We start from the raw sequence: 27,012 nt of genomic DNA on the forward strand, positions 1-27,012 counted from the left end.
TAGGTGTAATGTTAGAGACCACAGAAGACATGTAAATATGAAATAAATGCTTAAACATGTAGCTAGGTGTAATGTTAGAGACCACAGAAGACAGGCTGTCAAAAATAACGCGTTAATGGCATTAATCAATTGCGTTAATTCATTGCGTTAAAATATTTAACGCAATTAGCGCATGTTAGTGTTCCCCCTAACATGCGCCCGTGCGCGCGGCTCAGGAACGTCCAGAGCATAACAAATCTGTCACTGTGTAGCACACAGTCATGATTGAACAACACCAGAGAGATAGCTTGTGTATTGTAGTTTGGTTGCAAAGTGGTTTGATTCTGTAACTCTGTTGCGTTACTTTGTCTGCCTAGCAAAGCCCCATTAGGCTACACTGCACACACACACACACACACACACACACACACACACACACACACACACTACTAGTGTTAGCTATCAGCGCGCTGCAAGAATCACTCGGGTCCGTCGCAACTTGTGGACATTTTGAAAATGCCATTAATGTTTGTCCGGCTGGTTTCGTTTTGTCCTACGCGATTACGTGAATCAGCATGGCTGCGCCTGCAGTAGGCTATTACCAAAACAAACACATGGTACTTTTGTGTCGCACATGGAAAGCAACTGAAAACTACCATGGATATACAGTTCCCCGTGCTGCTGTGCACAGCGGAGATAATGCACCACTCCACGTACGAACCAAAACACTGACTGAAGCTGATTCACGACTAACTATCTCCAGACTAGTCCTGTAGTCCCGCAATGAAGGAGAGACAATCTCGCCTCTCACTACAGTCCACTACAATGCCATTCTAGCCTTAAAACCTACATTTATGTTATTCAATAATTACTTTAGCGCAAAATATAGGCTTTTCTAAACCAAGCCCTGTTTCCAAAAATGCTTATGTGCCATTATTGTATTTTGTGAATTTCAATTAACTATAGTCTACAGTTTAACCCATTGCTTCTCAGCTATTTTAATTTCAAGGACCCCCAAATTAAATTGATAGAAAGTAGCCTAGGCCATTTTATTATGATTTTCATCTCTGGACTGGGACCCCAGTCTCCATCCATCCATCCATCCCTATCCTATCCCTAGTCGGGTCGCGGGGGCAACAGCTCCACCAGAGTGTTCCAGACTTCCCTCTCCAGAGCAACATTAGTGACTTCCTCCTGGGGGACCGCAGTCTACATGGCCAAAAGCCAGTGTTGATTTAACTCAAAGTGTAGGCTAGGCCTACAAATGCTCACATCACATCATGTCTATACTAAATGCATTAGAAAACAAAAAACATTCAAAAACGAATGTATATCCGCTTTCTGTCATTTATATTTCCATTTCCACAACAATAAACAGGAAAACATGGCATATTTTGGACATAGTTCGAATGGTGATTAATCATGATTCAATTAATTTTGAAGCTGTGATTAATCTGATTAAATTTTTTAATCATTTGACAGCCCTAGTAAATATTAAATAAATGCTTAAACATGTAGCTAGGTGTAATGTTAACCCTTGGAATGCCAGTCCCAATTTTTTTGTTTGGGTAACAAATTGGCATATTTTTAATTCATCTTTTTAACATACAAGAAAGATCTGGTGGATTGAAGAGATGTTTTTTTTTCTTCATTCATTGCAAATGTATTCTCTCGATTCGCCACCAGATGGCGGGAAAGCACCATCATGCTGATTTTGGCTAAAATAGACGGATCTTCCTAAGTCACTTCCGGTTGAACGATCAACAACATCCTGTAGTATTTTGACCCTAGTCAATAGCTTGGCTGGTCCGGATTGCTAAGCTAATGCTATATTTTTCATAACTAAGTCAAATTAACCTCAAATCAACCCCAAAAGATCGCAAAATATCACATTTTTTACAGCGACGCACATGGAGACGGCGCGCGTGCACGATAGCGCACGATCACGCGGATTTCGGCCGTTTTTGGGTAAATTACATCCAACATTAGTGATATTAGCGAAAAAATATTAATTTTTGCTCTTTTGACCCCGTGATAACTGATATTGATTGTCATTCCGTTTTTTCCGTTAACGGGAGGTTTAGATTTTTCGATTAATTCCGTTTTTTCCGTGAATTGTAGGCCAAGGGTTAAGAGTCCACAGAAGACAAATAAATGCTTACACATGTAGCTAGGTGTAATGTTAGAGACCACAGAAGACATGTAAATATGAAATAAATGCTTAAACATGTAGCTATAGGTGTAATGTTAGTCCACAGCAGTGAACCTTTCAAGCCTGTTTTCTCAACTCGCTGTTTCTCTGCAAGACATTACTCTATAAGCCATATCTCCAAAACTGGTGGGTCAAACTGAACAACCAATATGTCATTTTGAAGCTATGATTCCCTGCTTTCACATGACATGGAAAAAACTAAAATTCAAAAAAGTCCAATGGACTTTTAGAGATGAGTCCCAGGATGCCGGGGTGGTCTTTTAGAAATGAGTCCCAGGATGCAGGGATGGTCTTTTAGAGATGAGTCCCAGGATGCAGGGATGGTCTTTTAGAGATGAGTCCCAGGATGCAGGGATGGTCTTTTAGAGATGAGTCCCTGGATGCAGGGATGGTCTTTTAGAGATGAGTCCCAGGATGCAGGGATGGTCTTTTAGAGAGTCCCGGGGACATTTTATGAGTCCCACTTCAACCACGTTAGCAGTCATATTTTGCCATGTTTACATATTGCAGCATTTAACTCCCATTTAATTGTATATGGTTTTAATGTGGTTATATTCATGTAGAAAACAGAAGAAGAAATTATTGTTATGACTAAAGCTAGCAAAAATATATTTTTTTTTATGTGTATTATTTTTTACAGTAGTACAGTAGTGCATCCCGTGGATGCAGAGGTCGTTGTTTTATTGCGTGCCTTTATTGCGTTTTGGGATGCAAAATGCACCCTATTTTAATCTCTGGAGCTTGCACGAAAAAAAGCCCCACTTTTTTACACCTGTAAACCTCTAATGCAGGGATGTCAAACTCAAATACACAGTGGGCCAAAATAAAGAAATTGGTACAATTCGAGGGCCGGACTGTGTTTCAACACACAGGCCATTTTTGGGGAGAGGGGTAGCTGAAAGTTGACCACAAGTTGATATACTTTCACTGCTGATCAATAGTGAAGAGAAGACGCATGCTTGCGCTCGCGGGCCCTCGATATACGTGACAATGCACTCGCAGTGCATTGTGGGACTTGTAGTATTATGGTGGTCTGTGCAATATATACCAGAGGGCCAGTTCTATAATACTAATTAACCCATTCTGACCGGGAACCCATTTTGGTGTTAGCATCATGTCATGCTTTAGCTGTTGAAAAATAGCAGATCTACAAGCTTATAGCGCGCCACCGAGTGGCGCGCTACGAGCTTGTAGGTCTGCTATTTTTGAAAAATCGAAGAACGACTGACATTTTTTAGAATCTGATCTCAGGTCAGAATGGGTTAATCAGACCAGTGTGTGTCCAGTGGAAACCTCGTATGAATCTGATCTCAGGTCAGAATGGGTTAAAGGTGTAGTGAAATGAAAAAGACGTTTTTCACACTTTTAGACCATATCCGTGGTCATCATATGGGCATACCTAACAATGGATGCCAAAAAAATGGGAAAATTCTCATTTCTGTGTTTTTATATCAAAGGTCCATAAAAACGATTGTATTATTTATTCATTAAAACGAAAACGTGCTGCGTGATGGCGTGTAGAGATACACATCGATAAAAGCCAATAAAAATGAAGCAGTAATGGGGAATTAAACGGGTGTTTAATTCCCCATTACTGCGCAATCGTCCAACACAGCTGCTACTGATTGAAGAAATCCTCAGTTTTTATTCCCATTCAAGATAACATCCAGACAGTGTATTACTCGGTTTCAACTTAATCATCACGCTAAAATATGTATCTGAAAACATTATAGGGTAGAAATAAGCCACATAACAGTAAACTGGTTGTGCTGGCCGACCATATGATTTATAAACAAACACACACCACGCTGTTGCGCATAGCATAGCTACCGTCCCTAGCTACTGTCCCATCGCCTGAAGGGATGCGACACTCTGATTGGTTCAGAAACTTCAGACCGGTGTTTCATGTTGAAACCATAGACTGTAAAAAATATGGACAAAGCGTTCCCCGGGTTTAACATGGACGTAAAATGAAGCCTGTTATTCCTGCACTGTAAGTCGCCATCTTTCTAGATCCGTTTGGTACCAGCTGGCCATTGGCTGGCTCCGTTTGGGTCCAGCTGGCCATTGGCTGCCCAGACAACGAGGCGGGACTTCCCCCCTTCTTCTCCGTTGGTTTTTATTTTGACTCGAGTGGGAGGAGTAGACTCTTGAGTGGGTGGGGGATCCCGATCATAGACTGTAACGGTAGCCACGCCCCTCAGAACATACGCGACTTTATGGTCATTATTTTAATTAATGGGACCATAATTTTCCAAAAAGAATATTATGACATTAGAAATTAGACTTTAAACTAGTGACTGGAAGAAGAAAGTATTCATGACCATGTTTATTAAGGTAATACAGTCTAGGTGAAGTTGGGCCAAAATACATGGGCCTCTATGGAGCTATGGGGCTTTTTGGGTCCAGTCCAGCGCCACAACAGGCCATTATATGAACTACCGATTTCAAATGAGGCTTCACGAAATATCTGGCTGACTGCCCCCCTGGTTGAAACACCATTTTCATGTTGTTCTCCATTTACGTTTCACTACACCTTTAAAACATTCGTTCTTTCCGGTTCTGATCCAGACCGCCAGCGGGTCGTCCAGGAGAAACGCCCGCGGCGGCGGCGGTGGGGGCAGCACGGCGAGCGATGACTCCTCCTCCTTCGCCTCCAGCCACTCAGAGGAGGAGCAGCAGCTGATGATGATGATGATGATGGCGGCGGGGGCGGCGGCGGCGCCCGGGGGAGGGGGAGGGGCAGCGCACCACCACCACACGCTGCCCCGCGCCGCCAACAAGACACGCCTCCTGGGCGGCGGCATGAGGAACCCGCTGCGGCGCAACCCCTTCCTCCTCAACGCCGACGAAGAGGAGGAGGAGGAGGAGGAGTTGGACGAGGAGGAGGAGGAGGAGGTATGGCTCCCCCATATCTTCCGAGTATGATTGAACCCTACAAACCCTCGCGTTGTGCACTCGGATCAGCCAACGCAGGGAAGCTGGAAGTGCCCTCACTAAAAACGCCGGGACAACAACGCTCCACACGTCCCAAACTCTTCTCCCTTCTGGCTCCAAAACTGTGGCATGCACTTCCCATCGCAGTCAGAACTGCAGCATCACTCCCAGTCTTCCGCCGTAGTCTGAAAACCCACCTTTTCAGACTCCATCATGGCCCGTAGCACTTACCCCACGCCCTTAGATAGCATTTCTGTAGACTTAGATAGCATTTGATGCAGACTTATAGCATGTTATGTAGACAGCACTATAATTGCATTGTATGTAGTCATAGCACGTCATAGTACATATGTATAGCATAGTATAGTATGTATAGTTTATATGTATAGTGTATGTATAGTTTCATTATATAGATATTAGCTTACGCATGTTTCATGATAAATGCCTTCATGTGATGTATTCCCATGCTTTTTTTGTCCTTGCTTAATGTAAGTCGCTCTGGATTAAGAGCGTCTGCTAAATGCCTAAATTGTAAATTGTAAATTGTAGGAGGACGGGTACTTCGAGGACTCCTCCTTCCACCTCCACGGCGAGGAGGAGAGCGACGGGTCCTCGGCCGTGACCGCGGCGCCGTTCCGTCTGCACCAGCTGGGCGGGGAGCGGTCCCTCAGGGCCCTGATGGCCTCCTCCTCCTCCGACCTGGACCTGGACCTGGAGCTGGGCCTGGACCTCCTGGGGGGGGGAGGGGGGGGGGCAGCGGCGCCACGGGAGCAGCGGCTCCAACATGTCCATGGACTGTGGCGAGCAGGACTGGGCCGAGGAGGACGAGCAGGACGAAGATCACCTCATGAGGTGAGCAAATATATGCATATAACACTAATAGTATGACACGTGGTATAGTTATTAAGTAAGGGATAATATCTATACGTTTAACCACCGAGGCGGGGTGTGGTTGAACACCACTGACAGAAACATAGGTTTTTCAGAAAACGTTCAGGATTTAGAAGACTAAGACTTTAAAGGTATATTCAGTGATTTCACTTAATTCAAATATCACTTATTTTTTTTGTGATAGTCCTCCCTATACTCTAGAGTGTGCTGACCATATGTGACCCCACGCGATGTACAGACTGTACCTGGCATACATTATTTTCAGATGGGGGTTCTGCAGACAAATAATAATAATAACAGGCTAATATTGCTCTTTTATTTGTACTCATTTGGATCATTTACATATGCCTACATTTATCTGCCACGGTTATTTTCCCTTTTTTTCATACTACAAAATGCCAAATAAATACAGTAGCCTATTTAAAAAAAAATCAACTACACTTTAAAAACAAGCCCAAATAATCAACTACACTTTATTTGTATCAAATACATTTTTATTAAGGTTATACATTATTATAAAATTGGTACAGTAGGCCTATGCATTATTTTTCCAACTAATTTTAATAAGCAGACATGGCAACACTGCTGGTTGACTAATGGGGGAATGAAGGGAAAACAGCGCCCCCTAAAGTCACAGATCACTAAACTAAAGCTTTGAAGCCCATTTTCTCTGCTTGGTCTTTTTTCCACTATACTCCTGCAAGACATTACTCTATAAGCCACATCTCCAAAACCGGTGGGTCAAACTGAACAACCAATATGTCAATTTGAAGCTATGATTCCCTGCTTTCACATGACATGATAAAAATAAAAGTGAAAAAAATCCAATGGCAGTCTCTCGATCAAATTCGGTCACATATAAGGAGTTCCTCCCTGTCCCCAGTTAACCCCTGTGGGGGTCAAAAAACCTTAGGTTTCGTTTTTGGCTTAGGTGGCCCAGCAGCCTTCATCCAATCAGGGGCCTTCCTCCTTGGTGTGTGTGCTGTTGGCCTGTCGCGTGTGTGTGTGTGTGTGTGTGTGTCCCTCCCACTGTAGTGCGTGCATGTGCACATCTTGTTACCGGGGCGGACCGGGGTTTTTTTTTTTCCAAATCACTGAATGCTCCTTTAAAGGGATTGTGACATTAAAAAAAAGGTTTTGGAATTGTTCTTATTTTTTTTAGGTTTTCTAATCTCAATTGCACCCAAAAAACATGAACTTTTAACATTCAGTAGATTTTCTGTGATCTGGGGTGCTCTGATTTGTCAGCAGTAAGTGACATCACTTACTGCAAATCCCATATATGTCAATGGGATTTGCCAGCAGATGTCACTGTTTCACTGTGTTGCCTGTTTTCATTGTAGCTCAAAAGGCCCAAAAAAACCCAAAGAAAACTTCAGACCACAGAAAATCCACTGAATGTTCAAAGTTCAGGTTTTTTGGGTGTAATTGAGGTCATAAAACCTAAAAGAAAAAAGAAAAATAAATGAAAATGAATGTCATAAAACCTTTTAACTTCCCCTCCCTAGGTGTGGGCGGAGCAGCAAAGCGGGCTCGTCCTCGTCGGGGGGGTCGTCCGTGGCGTCGGCCGGCGTCGTCCCGCGCTGCTGCTCCAGCTGCGGCGGCCTCGCCACCGCCCACACGCAGCACTTCCTGCCCGACGACCGGCACTTCCTGCCCGACGACGACGAGCCCTTCTTCGCCGAGCAGCAGCAGCAGCAGCAACAGCAGCAGCGCGGGGGGGGCGGAGCCTACGACGGCAGTGACTCGTCCTGCAACAGCTCGGACGGCGTGCTGGTCAACTTCAGCGCCATCTACAACAAGATGAACAACGGCAGCGCGACGGAAGCCCCTGAGACGCTCCCAGGGGGGTCCGCCGAGGGGGCTTCCACCATCACGGCCACCGCCAACCTCAACGGCTACTCCTCCTCCGAGACCCCGGAGAGGGGCCCCGCCCCGCCCGGAGAGGCCTTCTACCCCCCGGGGGGCCCCGCCCCGCCGGGAGAGGCCTTCTACCTGGACCTCCACAGCTCCCCTCCGTTGACCCAGCCGTCCTTTCCTCGCCACAGCGAGACGCTCGCCTCCACCTCGTCCACCACCACCTGCTCCTGCTCGGCCGAGCACCTCCACCACCACCAGGGGGCGCTGCTTCTGCTGGACCAGCTGGACGCCAACTGCAACCACAACGCCGCCTACCGCGCCCACTCAGGCTCCTCCCCCTCCCCCTCCTCCGGGGGAGGGGGAGGGGGAGGGGAGTGTCTGCAGAGCCGCGCGCGGCTGGTGGTGGCCTCCACGCAGAACTACTACAAGCTGGTGACCTGCGACCTCTCGTCCACGCAGTCGTCCCCCAGCCCCGGGGGGGGGGGAGGTGGAGGGGGGGGCTCCTCCTCGGGGGCCACCAGCTGCTCCGAGGGGGAGGGGCCCCCCGGCCCCCACCACGCCCCCACCACGCCCACCCCCCCCACCGCCACCGCCACCCAGCCCAGCGAATACTACCTGTTCCGACGTTGGCCCGGAGACCAGGCCGGGGAGGAGGAGGAGGAGGAGGAGGAGGAGGAGGAGGAGGAGGAGGAGGAGGAGGAGGAGGAGGAGGGGGAGGGGGAGGGAGGAACGGCCAAGGCAAGTTCATTAATTCTGACCTTGTTTCAGAAATGACAGTTTTCTGAAAAAGCTGTGTTTCTACGTCAGTCGTTCTTCAATTTTTCTAAAATAGCAGACCTACAAGCTCGTATGAGCTTGTAGATCTGCTCTTTTTAAATAGCTAAAGCATAACGTGATGCTAACACCAAAAGGGGTTCCCGCCCAAAATGGGTTAAACACCTCAGAAGGCTAGTGAACGGTGCGTAGGGCAATAGAACATACATTAAACACCTCAGAAGGCTAGTGACCGGTGGGTAGGGCAATAGAACATACATTAAACACCTCAGAAGGCTAGTGACCGGTGCGTAGGGCAATAGAACATACATTAAACACCTCAGAAGACTAGTGACCGGTGGGTAGGGCAATAGAACATATACATTAAACACCTCAGAAGGCTAGTGACCGGTGGGTAGGGCAATAGAACATACACTAAACACCTCAGAAGGCTAGTGACCGGTGGGTAGGGCAATAGAACATACATTAAACACCTCAGAAGGCTAGTGACCGGTGGGTAGGGCAATAGAACATACATTAAACACCTCAGAAGGCTAGTGACCGGTGCGTAGGGCAATAGAACACACATTAAACACCTCAGAAGGCTAGTGACCGGTGGGTAGGGCAATAGAACATACATTAAACACCTCAGAAGGCTAGTGACAGGTGGGTAGGGCAATAGAACATACATTAAACACCTCAGAAGGCTAGTGAACGGTGCGTAGGGCAATAGAACATATACATTAAACACCTCAGAAGGCTAGTGACAGGTGGGTAGGGCAATAGAACACACATTAAACACCTCAGAAGGCTAGTGACCGGTGCGTACCATAACGGTGACATCATGCAGTAACGGTGACATCATGCAGTAACGGTGACATCATTCCGTCCCTTCAGAGAGACGGAGACGAAGAGGAAGACGAGGAGAAGCAGGAGAAGGAGAGCCGCGTCATGGAGGGCCAGGTGTACGTCAACGTCTCCCCCCCCGTGGTTGGCCGGGCCGTCATCGGGGGCGGAGCCTCCTCCTCCTCCTCGGGGCCGCCCCGTTCCCGCAGCTACGACCGCAGCCTGGACGCGGCGCCTCGCCCGGGCTCGCTGGAGCGCATGCTCAGCTGCCCCGTGCGCCTCGGCGAGGGGGGGGAGGACGCGGCGACCCCGGCCGCTGACCCCGCCCCCCCGCCCCGGGTCACCTCCTTCGCCGAGATCGCCCGGAGCAAGAGGAGGAATGGAGGGGCCGGCGGGTCGCCACCTCTGAAGGTACAGGGCTACTAGAGCTAGAGACAGCTTCTGATACTTCTGATTTCATCAGTTAGTTTGTCATTTTACAATATATAGGCATCTTGGCTGGTAGACTTATAAATAAGATTGAAAAGTAGACATACATACATACATACATACATACATACATACCTAGCAGTTTTTAAGGACCCACTTTTAGGCCAGTGCACCAGAGCAAGCTCTTGCCTTTTTTTAAACCCTACCCATTTTAACCAAATACATACATACATACATACATACATACATAGACCTAGCTTAAACTTGGACTCAGGGGGGTGGACGCCTCTGCCTTGCATAGTCCCCAGTGAATAGGCAGTTTGCCCTTCACTGGTAACCCTATTTTGGACTCATTTTAAATATATGAAGGTATTGCGGGCAGGGATTTTTACAAAAAAGCCTCCCCTTTTAAAATACATACACACATACATACCTACATACATACATTTCAGAAGTTTTAGCAGTTTTTGAGGACCCACTTTTAGGCCAGTGCACCAGAGCAAACTCTTTTTTTAAACCCTACCCATTTTAACCAAATACATACATACATACATACATACATACATACATACATACATACATACATACATACATACATGCATACATACATACATACATGCATGCATGCATGCATGCATGCATACATACATGCATGCATGCATGCATGCATGCATGCAGGGTTGGGAAGTCAGAGTAAAAAAAAAACGTAACTGTAACGTTTTAGAGTACATTTTAAAATGTGTAATCTGGATTACAGTAACGGGGGTGTTGTAACGGGGGTTACATGAGGATTACATTCTCCCCTTCCCCTCATTAATTTTATAAACAAGTTATAAATTATTATAACACCAAACGGAATGGATTGGAGTCGAGCGCAGCGCGCACCTCTCTGACTCTGTGTAAAATCCTCACAGTGTGTATTATCTAATTAAATTGAGTTTTACTTAAAAGTAATCCAAAAGTAACTGAAAGTAACTTGTAGTTACTTTTTAAATGGAGTAATCGGGATTACGTTACTGACAAAATTTTTTAGCAAGTAACTTGTAACTGTAGGGGATTCCTTTTTAAAAGTAACCCTCCCAACCCTGCATGCATGCATGCATACATGTATGTAACTTGGACTCAGGGGGGTGGACACCTCTGCCTTGCATAGTCCCCAGTGAATAGGCAATTTGCCCTTCACCTATTTTGGACTCATTTTAAATATATGAAGGTATTGCGGGCAGGGATTTTTACAAAAAATCCTCACAGTGGAGGCTGCTCATGCTGCGTCAGGGCGGTGTTGCCAATTTGAGAGAAATAAGCAACCAGGTCTATGAAAACAAGCCCAAAAGAAGCGACTATAAAAGGCCACATGAGCACTTCAAAGCTATATATATCGTCCATTAAACAATGTGCATATTTATATTATGTTGGCTATTTGAAAATAGACGATCTACAAGCTCACAACCGTTCTACCATTATTTACAAGCAACTTCAGAAAAATAAGCCGAATGTGGCTTATAATAATCAGACCAGGCAACACTGCAGAGATACTAGATAGGAGAGCATATATGATATATTGGATTGGGGATAAATAGTGGGTAGCGCAGTCTTCTCTTTTAGGTCAAATACAATGAGGCTTTTTATTTAAAGAGTAGCCTACGGGGTATAAATATAATTGTATAGGGCTGAGTTCTTTGTAGACTATATAAATGAGTCTTTACTAGCTGTCTAGTCAATGTTTTAAACTCATGCCATGTCTATCTAAATGAGTGTCAGCCAGGAATGTCAAAAATAGTTTTTATTTGCCACTTTAACCACACATGGATGGAGTTGTTGGTTGTCAAAGTTGTTGGTTGTCAAAGTTGTTGGTTGTTGTCAAACAATCAAAATGGTTCTGTAGGTCAAGATGCATTTTTCTTATGATCTGTTATTAGTTGACACAATGACTCTACAGTAATGTAACTGTTCAGAGGTCAAATTCTTAACAATTAAATGACCTTAACCATATTTCAGTTGTCCTTATCTTAATTTCATAGGCTCAACATTCTTGTCTATCAATGGTAAAACTTGTATTATCTAATTAAATTGAGTTTTACTTAAAAGTAATCCAAAAGTAACTGAAAGTAACTTGTAGTTACTTTTTAAATGGAGTAATCGGGATTACGTTACTGACTACATTTTTTAGCAAGTAACTTGTAACTGTAGGGGATTCCTTTTTAAAAGTAACCCTCCCAACCCTGCATGCATGCATGCATGCATACATGTATGTAACTTGGACTCAGGGGGGTGGACGCCTCTGCCTTGCATAGTCCCCAGTGAATAGGCAATTTGCCCTTCACCTATTTTGGACTAATTTTAAATATATGAAGGTATTGCGGGCAGGGATTTTTACAAAAAAGCCTCCCCTTTTAAAATACATACACACATACCGGTACATACATTTCAGAAGTTTTAGCAGTTTTTAAGGACCCACTTTTAGGCCAGTGCACCAGAGCAAACTCTTGCCTTTTTTTAAACCCTACCCATTTTAACCAAATACATACATACATGTAAAATATGGCATTATAGTTGTGCTTTGACCTTTTCTACAGCCTCTGTAAGTGCTTCAATAGACTGCCTTTTTGCTCCATTTGCTCTCGCAATTGATATTTCCAACCCTAATACATTCATTTTACTATTGTAATAAAACCGGAAGTTATGATGCAGGAACGCCTATTGAGTGGCAAAAAGAAGTGACCCGTTGCCCTGTTGTTGTTGTTCTAAAAGGATCTAAAAAGTGACCCGTTGCCCTGTTGTTGTTGTTGTTCTAAAAGGATGTAAAAAGTGACCCGTTGCCCTGTTGTTGTTTTTCTAAATGGATCTAAAAAGTGACCCGTTGCCCTGTTGTTGTTTTTCTAAAAGGATCTAAAAAGTGACCCGTTGCCCTGTTGTTGTTGTTTTTCTAAAAGGATCTAAAAAGTGACCCGTTGCCCTGTTGTTGTTGTTGTTGTTCTAAAAGGATCTAAAAAGTGACCCGTTGCCCTGTTGTTGTTGTTTTTCTAAAAGGATCTAAAAAGTGACCCGTTGCCCTGTTGTTGTTGTTTTTCTAAAAGGATCTAAAAAGTGACCCGTTGCCCTGTTGTTGTTGTTGTTCTAAAAGGATCTAAAAAGTGACCCGTTGCCCTGTTGTTGTTGTTTTTCTAAAAGGATCTAAAAAGTGACCCGTTGCCCTGTTGTTGTTGTTTTTCTAAAAGGATCTAAAAAGTGTCCCGTTGCCCTGTTGTTGTTGTTTTTCTAAAAGGATCTAAAAAGTGACCCGTTGCCCTGTTGTTGTTGTTCTAAAAGGATCTAAAAAGTGACCCGTTGCCCTGTTGTTGTTGTTTTTTCTAAAAGGATCTAAAAAGTGACCCGTTGCCCTGTTGTTGTTGTTCTAAAAGGATCTAAAAAGTGACCCAGGCCATTGCCCTGTTGTTGTTTTTCTAAAAGGATCTAAAAAGTGACCCATTGCCCTGTTGTTGTTGTTTTTCTAAAAGGATCTAAAAAGTGACCCGTTGCCCTGTCGTTGTTGTTGTTGTTCTAAAAAGGATCTAAAAAGTGACCCGTTGCCCTGTTGTTGTTGTTGTTTTTCTAAAAGGATCTAAAAAGTGACCCGTTGCCCTGTTGTTGTTTTTCTAAAAATAATCTAAAAAGTGACCCGTTGCCCTGTTGTTGTTTTTCTAAAAATAATCTAAAAAGTGACCCATTGCCCTGTTGTTGTGTTGTTCTAAAAGGATCTAAAAAGTGACCCGTTGCCCTGTTGTTGTTGTTTTTCTAAAAGGCGTCGGGCGGCAGTGATCCGTTCTCCTCCTCCATACCGTCCTCCCACTCCTCGGGCGACTTCTCGCCCGTCCCGGAGCGGGGGGGCGTCCAGGCGGACGACATGGCCCCGGGCGGGCTGTCCCCGGTACCGTTCACCCGCTGCTACAGCCAGGGCAGCGCGGAGCGACACACGCTGAGGACCGCCCAGGCCCGAGAGGAGCGGGCCAGGACCGAAGGTACCGGCGTTAGATTTAGAGCAACTTTGACGATGGAGAGGAGCCACTATATTTCCACACTCACTCCATAGAGCCACATTGCTGTCGTAGCAAAAATAGCAGATCTACAAGCTCAAAACGCGTCGCAGTGCTATATTTTAATTTGAATCCTGAAAATTTACATTTTTATGACATTTCAAATGCCTTTAATTATACTTGTGTTGAGCATTGAGCTACTAATTTAGACTGAAGTAATTAAAGCGGGTCATGTTTTGCATGTTGTGGAATTGTAAACAGCTGAAACCAATATTATATCAGTATTCTGACCATTAACCTGAGGGCCACATTAAGTGAAGGTGGGGGCCGCATGTGGCCCCCGGGTCGCCAGTTGCCCACCCCTGATTTAGAGTTTAGTTGATTTAGAGGAGCGGGCCAGGACCGAAGGTACCGGCGTTAGATTTGAACAGCTCATTTTGATTTCACTTTGAGTCATAATTATGGGCTATATTTTCGTCACATTTTAGTCACCCGGACTGTTTTAGTGCTAGTCTAGTTCTATTCGACTAAATGTCATAAGGTTTTTGTCGACAAAAAAAATCTACAGTTGATTTAGTCGACTAAAAATGTGCCTGATGCCGTCGCAAGGACTGATTTGACACAAAATAGAACTGTGTTTGGAAAATAAACATGTCACGCCGGCCGTTTCACTCATATGGATATGAAGAATCAACTGACTGAGAGAAAACACACTGTGTGTAGCCGACAGTCAAATGAGGGACGATTGGAATGTCCTCAAACCTCCCAGAGGGACAACCCTCCGGGACGATTGGAATGTCCCAGCTGTTCACAATGAAATCAGTGTTGTGACTCATTCGGTGTCTGTACTTCCCCTTCCACCCTTCTGGAAAGAAGAAGGATTTTATGTTTGGTTGCTATACGCTCTGAGAAATAGCAGATCTACCAGCTCATCGGCGTGACACGATCCACAAGCTATGAGCTATATATGTCAGGGATAATATCTGGCTATAGGTGGCCGTTGTCGGGAGATAATTCACCGACAGGGAGTTTAACCACCGAGGTGAAGCCGAGGTGCTTAACCCATTCTGACCTGAGATCAGATTCATACGAGGTTTCCACTGGACACACACTGGTCTGATTAAACTCCCTGAAGGAAGTGAGTTGATCAAATAGAATCCATTTTCGGGGGTTTTACTGCTTTGTCTATTTCTTGCTCAAAATGTTTTCAAAAACATTTTTGAGAGCAATGTTTATACTGTAAATGACATTGTGTGTCACTAGTTATTCCACATCTGTTCGAGATTTGTTGAAAATTGTTCGCCTGGCTCCAGCCCCCTGAATCCCTATAGCCACGCCCATTAAAATAACTACGTTCTGACGATTCATGAATAATGAAGTAAAACACTAAATGAAAATAAGTCAGTGTCAGGCTGGAAAACAGTAGCTATATTGTTTTACCAATTTTGCTGGCTGACCCCCTGGGATCCCCAATGAAGACCCCCCAAGGGGGTCCCCGGACCACACCTTGAGTACCACTGCTCTAAAGCCCTTCAGCTAATGATGCTAACGTTATGTGACGCGACGCCATGAGCCAAACCCTTAGCTAGCTAATCAATACCGCCATGAAATAGGAGAGGAGAGAGAGAGAGAGAGAGAGAGAGAGAGAGAGAGAGAGAGAGAGAGAGGATGGATGTAAGCACAGAGAAAAGGCTGAGAGACATAGAAACGAAGACCAAGGGGACATTTCACCACTGGAAGCAACTGCAGTCGCTCAATGTTAAAGATGGAATGCTGTGATCTTTGTATACATTTTCCAGTCTCAAAATGAGGCAAATCTTTGAATGGGAGGAAAACTTTTTTCTTTCCTTCCAAAATGAGTTAATATCACAGGCAGACTCTTCACACACTAGAGCATGTCTGAAATAAATATCAGAACTGAAATGTAAATATGAAATAAATGCTTAAACATGTAGCTATAGGTGTAATGTTAGAGACCACAGAAGACATGTAAATATGAAATAAATGCTTAAACATGTAGCTAGGTGTAATGTTAGAGAGTAGACCACAGAAGACATGCTGTAAATATATGAAATAAATGCTTAAACATGTAGCTATAGGTGTAATGTTAGAGACCACAGAAGACATGTAAATATGAAATAAATGCTTAAACATGTAGCTAGGTGTAATGTTAGAGACCACAGAAGACATTCTGTATATATGAAATAAATGCTTAAACATGTAGCTAGGTGTAATGTTAGAGACCACAGAAGAAACATGTATATATGAAAACAAAGCTTAAACATGTAGCTAGGTGTAATGTTAGAGTCCACAGAATATGTAAATATGAAATAAATGCTTAAACATGTAGCTAGGTGTAATGTTAGAGACCACAGAAGACATGTAAATATGAAATAAATGCTTAAACATGTAGCTAGGTGTAATGTTAGAGTCCACAGAAGACATGTAAATATGAAATAAATGCTTAAACATGTAGCTAGGTGTAATGTTAGAGACCACAGAAGACATGTAAATATGAAATAAATGCTTAGACATGTAGCTAGGTGTAATGTTAGAGTCCACAGAAGACATATGTGAATATGAAATAAATGCTTAAACATGTAGCTAGGTGTAATATTAGAATCCAAAGAAGTGAACCTTTTCAAGCCTGTTTTCTCAACTCGCTGTTTCTCTGCAAGACATTACTCTATAAGCCATATCACCAAAACTGCTGGGTCAAACTGAACAACCAATATGTCAATTTGAAGCTATAATTCCCTGCTTTCATATGACATGAAGGAAAAAAAATCGGATTGAAAAATCCAATGCCAGTCCCTCAGTCAAATGTGGTCACATATATGTACATACGGTCAAATATCCCATAATTTCACGAGAATTGTACAGGATAGTGTAGGTTCAAGGTTCAATGTTCTTTATCCCATTTTGGTGTTAGAATTATGTCGTGCTTTAGCTATTGAAAAATAGCAGACCTACAAGCTACGAGCTTGTAGGTCTGCTATTTTTGAAAAATCGATGACATAGAAACATAGCTTTTTCAGAAAACTGTCAGGATGTAGAAGACATTTTTAGAATCTGATCTCGCGTCAGAATGAAAACTGTCAGGATGTAGAAGACATTTTTAGAATCTGATCTCAGGTCAGAATGGGTTAATAAATGTCTCCCGAGAAGACATTAGTCTTAGACAAAGGGCGAGAGAGAGAGAGAGAGAGAGAGAGAGCTAGTGTTTTTCCTTTGCTGATGTAAAGCTGAGTTGGGCGTGTTGAGTCTGCCATAGCAGCTCAACGCTGCCCCCGTGTGGCAGAGTCATGTCAGTGCACTGGAGAGATATGTGAGAAGAGCAAGCTTGAGCAATGTGTCCCGAGGTCACACACACACACACACACACACTCCTGCTGTCACTCAAACACACACGCACACAGCGCCTACACCGAGGTACGTGTGCCAAGGCATGCTGTAAACAAACAGACACGCACTCTCTCTCTCGCACACACACACAACACATATTCACTCACTCACACACACACCACACACACACACACACACACACACACACACACAACACACAGGTTTGAAGGAAGGGCCGCAGAAAAAAAAGTATGGTTCTACTGTTTGTCTCCAGCACGGCTGACGCTGTGTGTGTGTGTGTGTGTGTGTGTGTGTGTGTGTGTGTGTGTGTGTGTGTGTGTGTGTGTGTGTGTGTGTGATAAGGGCTTTCTCAGGCATGACTCGGCTGCTTCTGGCTGTGTTAGCGACTTAGCACTCACATGTTTATATATATCCTCACAATGTTGTTCTGTTCACAGTGACGTTCACAAAACAAGAAGTGGAGTTTAGAATTAATGCAAAACGGTTTTCCTAATACTCTGTCTGTCTGTCTATTTATCTCTCTCTCTCTCTCGCTCCTTCTCCCTCTCTCTCTCTCTCTCTCTCTCTCTCTCTCTCTCTCTCTGACTCTGTCTCTGTCTCTGTCTCTGTCTCTGTCTCTGTCTCTGTCTCTGTCTGTCTCTGTCTCTCTCTCTGTCTGTCTCTCTGTCTCTCTCTGTCTCTCTGTGTGTCTCTCTCTCTCTCTCTCTCTCTCTCTCTCTCTCTCTCTCTCTCTCTCTCTCTCTCTCTCTCTCTCTCTCTCTCTCTCTCTCTCTCTCTCTCTCTCCCTGTCTCTCTCTCTCTCTCCCCAGGTGGTCTGTCCAGCTGGTCAGAGTGTGGTCACGCGGTGGTCCGCTACAGTAAGGACCAGCGACCCACCACCCTGCCCATCCAACCTTTCACCTTCCACCACCAGTTCCCCCCCTCCAAGCCCCCCCAGCCCAAAGCCACAGGTACGCCCCCCTCCTCCAAGCCCCCCCGCCCAAAGCCACAGGTACGCCCCCCTCCTCCCCCTTCTGTTTCCATATAACCAGAACCCAGAACTTTCAAGAACCTGTTAAGAGCTTGTAGATTGTAAACCAATAATATGAACATATTTTTATATGCCACATGTGCCACAGCTGTGGCAGCCACATGCCACAGCTGTCACATATATTTCCTATACATAATACATATACTGTATATGCACATACTGTAGTTTATATGAACATGGATATATGCAGCATACATTATATATAGGCTATATTTGCCGATATGGATTTCCTTTCCATGTGGGGAGTGGGAAAACAGTAAAACACCCGTTTTAAATGCATTAGACCAGTTGTTCTCCAACCTTTACCTGTCTACAATATTTTGCTTAAACTGCAAGAGAAAAATATATCTCATATAGGCTATAGCTCATATGATGATAAATGATAACCCACCTTTTGAATATAGCATTTAACATTGTGCGGGTTGCAATTATAGTGCCTCTTGAGCAGATTGAGCAAATTGTGCCATAACATCCAGTCCAGTTGTAATGTCAATATCAAGAAATGTGCAAATACAAATCATTTAACCGTTGTGCTAGTTGAATTTAATTCTTCCAATGTGTAGTATTGTGTACAGCACATTTCTAGTAATGATGTGCCTAATGCCTTGCCCTGAAAAATAAAGAAAATTCTGTTCTGGCAATTTAGAATAGATCACATGGCGCTCTCGCGCGCGAGCACACGCACGCAAACACATACACGCACACACGCACACACCCCTATCTGCAGTTAGCCTAGCTGTTAGCTGTAGTGTAGAACAACAACTGCAAGCAAACAACTCGTCGCGACAGCTTTATGGCTTTCTCTCTCTCTCTCCCTCACGCACACACAAGCTCTGTCTCTCCCTCTCTCGTGGCCATAGTGTTTCTGTGTGCTTTTCCAGGTTCTTTTTCTGTGTGTCCGCTGTCGCTGTGTCGCACTTAGGAGTTTAAAATGTGCGCTGTTGTGTTGTGTGCGCTTCTCCTCGCTCCGGTCTCCTCAGTGCTCAGAGTGCTGTCACCTCAGCTCGACCAATCGAGAGCAGCAGCGCTGCTGGCCCCGCCCATAGGTTCCCAGAACTCAGTGTTAGTACTACCTCAAAAGCAGGACCGAAAAAAGGTTCTGAGAACCTGGTACCGCGCTGTGCGCTGTGGAAACAAACCCAGAACTAAACAAATTGGTTCAGGTTCTGGAAAGTTCTGGTTCCACCTTGCTAGTGGAAAAGAGGCCAAAGCCACAGGTACGCCTGCATTTATTTAGACCCAAGGACGTGTCTGTGTCGCATTATCCCATTTTGGGGGCGGGAACCCCTTTTGGTGTTCAAATGTATTTGCTTTATTTTATTGTACTTTTTTAAACCAATAATATGAACATATTTTTCTATAAATTTCTATAACTAATGTTGCCGTCCCCCCAGGCTCAGGGATGCAGCCCAGGACCACATCGGGAGGCTCTGGGGGTCCCGGTGTCGGGGAGGACACATTCCAGCGGCAGCATGGCTCCACCGCGGCAGGTATGGGATACTATGGGCCCGCCACACTTTATCACGGAATCTCCTGGCCCCGCCCCCTCTCCCATTGTTTATATTGTGTTTTAGGATCCAAGATGGCCGCCGCAGCACCAGGATGGGGTGGGGCGGAGGTGAGTGGGCGGAGTTGACATATGCCCCTCACTGGGCTGCGTTCAAGACACCTGACTTGTGTCTGACACCTGACTTGTGACTGAACACAGCTTTGATGGATGTGTTCTAACCCCCCCCCCCCCCCCCCTTTCCCCATTTGGAATGCATTGGAGCGGTCATTAAACCCAGACACAAGTGGGACACAAGACAGGTGTCTTGAATGTGTGAACGCAGCCCAGTAATGGCTCGTACATAGTCTGGATTTTCGGTGGTGGGGTGGCCACCGAACTACAACATGACGTCACTGAGGTGACCACCGAACTACAACATGACGTCACTGAGCCGCGGTGAAGAGCAAACCACCGCCACCGCTCCAGCCCTTCTCTCTGTTTTTACTCACCACCACCGCTCAACGTTATTTCAGCTCCGGTGGTCACCTCACCACCGAAGGGGTGGTCACCTCACCACCGGAGCGGTGGTCACCTCACCACCGGAGCGGTGGTCACCTCACCACCGGAAATCCAGACTATGAATAGGCCTTTAGGTCATAATGTCGACCCCACCCGCTCACCTCCGCCCCACCCCCCTCCTTGTGCGGCGGCCATCTTGGAAACTAAAGACAATAGGCTTTAAACAATTGGAGAGGGGTGGGGCCGAGATAATCACAATTGTTTTTTTTCATATTTATAATTTGACAAATAACCATTCATCTGTATGAGTTCTCCTGTTGAAATATAGTGAAAATAGCTGAGCCACAAGCTATAATGTGATGTGTTGTGAGCTTGAAATAAGGGATGTAGATTGTACTATTTCCACTAGCTTTGAAATGTTTTGAAAGTATATGAATCATTTGTTTGACATATTTATGTAATTCGTCATATATATGGCCATTTATGTTTATGATGGACACTTTCTTGTTTTATCAAAATTCCCTCTTCTACTAAAGCTAATGCAGACATTATTCATATGTGACCAGATTTGACTGAGAGACTGCCATCGCGCACATTCCAGCTTTTCACCAGAGGAGAAACACTTTTTTTTTTTTTTCCCCAAAATGAGTTAATAGCACAGGCAGACTCTTCACATACTAGAGCATGTCTGAAATAAGTGTCAAAGCTGAAATCGACATGTAAATATGAAGTAATGCATATACATGTAGCTATAGGTGTAATGTTAGAGACCACAGAAGACATGCAAATATGAAATAAATGCTTAAACATGTAGCTAGGTGTAATGTTAGAGACCACAGAAGACATGTAAATATGAAATAAATGCTTAAACATGTAGCTATAGGTGTAATGTTAGAGACCACAGAAGACATGTAAATATATTAAATAAATGCTTAAACATGTAGCTAGGTGTAATGTTAGAGACCACAGAAGACATGTAAATATTTGAAATAAATGCTTAAACATGTAGCTATAGGTGTAATGTTAGAGTCCACAGAAGACATGTAAATATGAAATAAATGCTTAAACATGTAGCTAGGTGTAATGTTAGAGACCACAGAAGACATGTAAATATGAAATAAATGCTTAAACATGTAGCTAGGTGTAATGTTAGAGTCCACAGAAGACATGTAAATATGAAATAAATGCTTAAAATGTAGCTAGGTGTAATGTTAGAGACCACAGAAGACATGTAAATATGAAATAAATGCTTAAACATGTAGCTATAATGTTAGAGTCCACAGAAGACATGTAAATATGAAATAAATGCTTAAACATGTAGCTAGGTGTAATGTTAGAGACCACAGAAGACATGTAAATATGAAATAAATGCTTAAACATGTAACTATAGTGTAATGTTAGAGTCCACAGAAGACATGTAAATATGAAATAAATGCTTAAACATGTAGCTAGGTGTAATGTTAGAGACCACAGAAGACATGTAAATATGAAATAAATGCTTAAACATGTAGCTAGGTGTAATGTTAGAGACCACAGAAGACATGTAAATATGAAATAAATGCTTCAACATTTAGCTATAGGTGTAATGTTAGAGACCACAGAAGTGAACCTTTCAAGCCTGTTTTCTCAACTCGCTGTTTCTCTTCAAGACATTACTCTATAAGCCATATCTCCAAAACTGGTGGGTCAATTTGAAATTTGTCAATTTGAAGCTATGATTCCCTGCTTTCACATGACATGAAAAAAAACGAAAATTCAAAAAAACTCCAATGGCAGTCTCTCTCTCAGTCAAATTTGGTCACACATGTTCCAGTTCCAAAGACACAACAAACGAGATGAATCTCAGTAGTCCGTCGGTGACGATAATAACTCTTCCGTTTTCAGCCCCGGCGGGCCCCGGGTCCGTGGGCCCCCCGGGGCCCGGCTCCCTGCGACCCTCGCCTCTGGGGAGTTATTCCCCCGTCCGTCTCCAGGGGGCGCCGCCCTGCGCCAGCAGCTCTGGAAGCTGCTCCACATGCACCCCCAGCCCCTCCCTGCAGCGGGGGGGCCCCCCGCCGCGCAGCCTGTCCTGTCCCGTGGGGGCCGGCGGCCTCGTGCCCCGCCTCCTCCTCCACACCCCCCCGATCCCGCCGGCAGCCACGCCCCCGGCGCCTTCACCCCCCCCGCCGCCACTCGGTAGGCCTATAACTTATTATTTCTAAGGGACGTAGCGACGAGACATTCTGGCCGATATCTTAACCCGTTCTGACCTGAGATCAGATTCTAAAAATGTCTTCTACATCCTGGACAGTTTACCATTCTGACCTGAGATCAGATTCTAAAAATGTCTTCTACATCCTGGACAGTTTACCATTCTGACCTGAGATCAGATTCTAAAAATGTCTTCTACATCCTGACAGTTTACCATTCTGACCTGAGATCAGATTAAAAAAAAATGTCTTCTATGTCAGTTCGCTCTTCGATCTTTCGACAGCTAAAGCATAGCGTAATGCTAACACCAAAATGGGTTAACTCATTCATAGCTAAATTTCAGTAGCAATAGTTCAGCACAGGCCAACATAGAAAAGTATTATTCCCCCCCCCCCCCCCCAATGATAAGGGGGAGGCGTCATAAGGCGTCCTGTGCCACTGAGTGAGTTAAAGATGGTGTGCCTAAAACATGATTATCATCAGGTCTTACTGTTATATAAGGAGGAAGAAGTTTTTCAAAAAAGTGTACAGTATTTGTTAAAGATGGAGTGCCACCATTTTTTCCATCCTAAAACATGATCATCAGGTATTATTACAATATAAGTAATAACCTTTTTCCAAAAAGTATTTGTTAAAATCATGTTTTTATGTGGACACGCCCACCAGTTCATTAAGTATGCCTGGTTTGCCTTGGAACTGAAGCCGCACCCACAGCTGTAGTTGTATTATAAAGTGGGAGGGGTTAGGGGAGGGGCTAGTGTGATGTCACTATATTACTGTTTACTTCATTGACTGTCAAGGGTTCAGCCTCCAGGAAGAAACCCTAAATACAAAGTTAATACACCATTGCACATAAAAACGACCCCAGGGTGTCTGATGAAGTACTGTCACCTCATAGACACATACAGTAGACTCCAGGGTGTCTAATGAAGTAGTGTCACCTCATAGACACATACAGTAGACTCCAGGGTGTCTAATGAAGTACTGTCACCTCATAGACACATACAGTAGACTCCAGGGTGTCTAATGAAGTACTGTCACCTCATAGACACATACAGTAGACTCCAGGGTGTCTAATGAAGTACTGTCACCTCATAGACACATGAAAACGACTCCAGGATGTCTAATGAAGTACTGTCACCTCATAGACACATACAGTAGACTCCAGGGTGTCTAATGAAGTACTGTCACCTCATAGACACATACAGTAGACTCCAGGGTGTCAAATGAAGTACTGTAACCTCATAGACACATACAGTAGACTCCAGGGTGTCTAATGAAGTACTGTCACCTCATAGACACATACAGTGACTCCAGGGTGTCTAATGAAGTACTGTCACCTCATAGACACATACAGTAGACTCCAGAGTGTCTAATGAAGTACTGTCACCTCATAGACACATACAGTAGACTCCAGGGTGTCTAATGAAGTACTGTCACCTCATAGACACATGAAAACGACTCCAGGGTGTCTAATGAAGTACTGTAACCTCATAGACACATACAGTAGACTCCAGGGTGTCTAATGAAGTACTGTCACCTCATAGACACATGAAAACGACTCCAGGGTGTCTAATGAAGTACTTTCACCTCATAGACACATACAGTATACTCCAGGGTGTCTAATGAAGTACTCTCACCTCATAGACACATACAGTAGACTCCAGGGTGTCTAATGAAGTACTGTCACCTCATAGACACATGAAAACGACTCCACGGTGTCTAATGAAGTACTATCACCTCATAGACACATACAGTAGACTCCAGGGTGTCTAATGAAGTACTGTCACCTCATAGACACATACAGTAGACTCCAGGGTGTCTAATGAAGTACTGTCACCTCATAGACACATACAGTAGACTCCAGTGTGTCTAATGAAGTACTGTCACCTCATAGACACATACAGTAGACTCCAGTGTGTCTAATGAAGTACTGTCACCTCATAGACACATACAGTAGACTCCAGGGTGTCTAATGAAGTACTGTCACCTCATAGACACATACAGTAGACTCCAGGGTGTCTAATGAAGTACTGTCACCTCATAAGACACATACAGTAGACTCCAGGGTGTCTAATGAAGTACTGTCACCTCATAGACACATACAGTAGACTCCAGGGTGTCTAATGAAGTACTATCACCTCATAGACACATACAGTAGACTCCAGGGTGTCTAATGAAGTAGTCACCTCATAGACACATGAAAACGACTCCACGGTGTCTAATGAAGTACTATCACCTCATAGACACATACAGTAGACTCCAGGGTGTCTAATGAAGTACTGTCACCTCATAGACACATACAGTAGACTCCAGGGTGTCTAATGAAGTACTGTCACCTCATAGACACATACAGTAGACTCCAGAGTGCCTAATGAAGTACTGTCACCTCATAGACACATGAAAACGACTCCAGGGTGTCTAATGAAGTACTGTCACCTCATAGACACATACAGTAGACTCCAGTGTGTCTAATGAAGTACTGTCACCTCATAGACACATACAGTAGACTCCAGGGTGTCTAATGAAGTACTGTCACCTCATAGACACATACAGTAGACTCCAGGGTGTCTAATGAAGTACTGTCACCTCATAGACACATGAAAACGACTCCAGGGTGTCTAATGAAGTACTGTAACCTCATAGACACATACAGTAGACTCCAGGGTGTCTAATGAAGTACTGTCACCTCATAGACACATACAATAGACTCCAGGGTGTCTAATGAAGTACTGTCACCTCATAGACACATACAGTAGACTCCAGGGTGTCTAATGAAGTACTGTCACCTCATAGACACATACAGTAGACTCCAGGGTGTCTAATGAAGTACTGTCACCTCATAGACACATACAGTAGACTCCAGGGTGTCTAATGAAGTACTGTCACCTCAAAGACACATACAGTAGACTCCAGGGTGTCTAATGAAGTACTGTCACCTCATAGACACATACAGTAGACTCCAGGGTGTCTAATGAAGTAGTGTCACCTCATAGACACATACAGTAGACACCAGGGTGTCTAATGAAGTACTGTCACCTCATAGACACATGCAGTAGACTCCAGGGTGTCTAATGAAGTACTGTCACCTCATAAGACACATACAGTAGACTCCAGGGTGTCTAATGAAGTACTGTCACCTCAAAGACACATACAGTAGACTCCAGGGTGTCTAATGAAGTACTGTCACCTCATAGACACATGAAAACGACTCCAGGGTGTCTAATGAAGTACTGTCCCCTCATAGACCCATACAGCAGACTCCAGGGTGTCTAATGAAGTACTGTCCCCTCATAGACACATACAGTAGACTCCAGGGTGTCTAATGAAGTACTGTCACCTCATAAGACACATACAGTAGACTCCAGGGTGTCTAATGAAGTACTGTCACCTCAAAGACACATACAGTAGACTCCAGGGTGTCTAATGAAGTACTGTCACCTCATAGACACATACAGTAGACTCCAGTGTGTCTAATGAAGTACTGTCACCTCATAGACACATACAATAGACTCCAGGGTGTCTAATGAAGTACTGTCACCTCATAGACACATGAAAACGACTCCAGGGTGTCTAATGAAGTACTGTCACCTCATAGACACATGAAAACGACTCCAGGGTGTCTAATGAAGTACTGTCACCTCATAGACACATACAGTAGACTCCAGGGTGTCTAATGAAGTACTATCACCTCATAAGACACATACAGTAGACTCCAGGGTGTCTAATGAAGTACTGTCACCTCAAAGACACATACAGTAGACTCCAGGGTGTCTAATGAAGTACTGTCACCTTATAGACACATACAGTAGACTCCAGGGTGTCTAATGAAGTACTGTCACCTCATAGACACATACAGTAGACTCCAGGGTGTCTAATGAAGTACTGTCACCTCATAGACACATACAGTAGACTCCAGGGTGTCTAATGAAGTACTGTCACCTCATAGACACATACAGTAGACTCCAGGGTGTCTAATGAAGTACTGTCACCTCAAAGACACATACAGTAGACTCCAGGGTGTCTAATGAAGTACTGTCACCTCATAGACACATACAATAGACTCCAGGGTGTCTAATGAAGTACTGTCCCCTCATAGACACATACAATAGACTCCAGGGTGTCTAATGAAGTACTGTCCCCTCATAGACCCATACAGTAGACTCCAGGGTGTCTAATGAAGTACTGTCCCCTCATAGACACATACAGTAGACTCCAGGGTGTCTAATGAAGTACTGTCACCTCATAAGACACATACAGTAGACTCCAGGGTGTCTAATGAAGTACTGTCACCTCAAAGACACATACAGTAGACTCCAGGGTGTCTAATGAAGTACTGTCACCTCATAGACACATACAGTAGACTCCAGTGTGTCTAATGAAGTACTGTCACCTCATAGACACATACAATAGACTCCAGGGTGTCTAATGAAGTACTGTCACCTCATAGACACATGAAAACGACTCCAGGGTGTCTAATGAAGTACTGTCACCTCAT

At 44.3% G+C, this 27,012-nt stretch overlaps 1 protein-coding gene across 1 annotated transcript in view; it reads left to right on the plus strand.

Moving 5' to 3' along the window:
- Positions 1-27,012, plus strand: part of rusc2 (RUN and SH3 domain containing 2) — an 81,124-nt gene that overhangs the window by 16,861 nt on the left and 37,251 nt on the right. The window contains 10 exon segments of the mRNA XM_083776863.1: positions 4,763-5,089; positions 5,678-5,818; positions 5,820-5,980; positions 7,528-8,521; positions 8,606-8,621; positions 9,534-9,889; positions 13,689-13,905; positions 18,096-18,236; positions 19,711-19,806; positions 22,209-22,499. Of these exon segments, the coding sequence (XP_083632989.1) occupies positions 4,763-5,089; positions 5,678-5,818; positions 5,820-5,980; positions 7,528-8,521; positions 8,606-8,621; positions 9,534-9,889; positions 13,689-13,905; positions 18,096-18,236; positions 19,711-19,806; positions 22,209-22,499 (2,740 nt within the window).

This window comes from Protomyctophum parallelum, assembly GCF_964188405.1.
Source record: "Protomyctophum parallelum genome assembly, chromosome: 11".
Classification (NCBI taxonomy): Eukaryota; Metazoa; Chordata; class Actinopteri; order Myctophiformes; family Myctophidae; genus Protomyctophum; species Protomyctophum parallelum.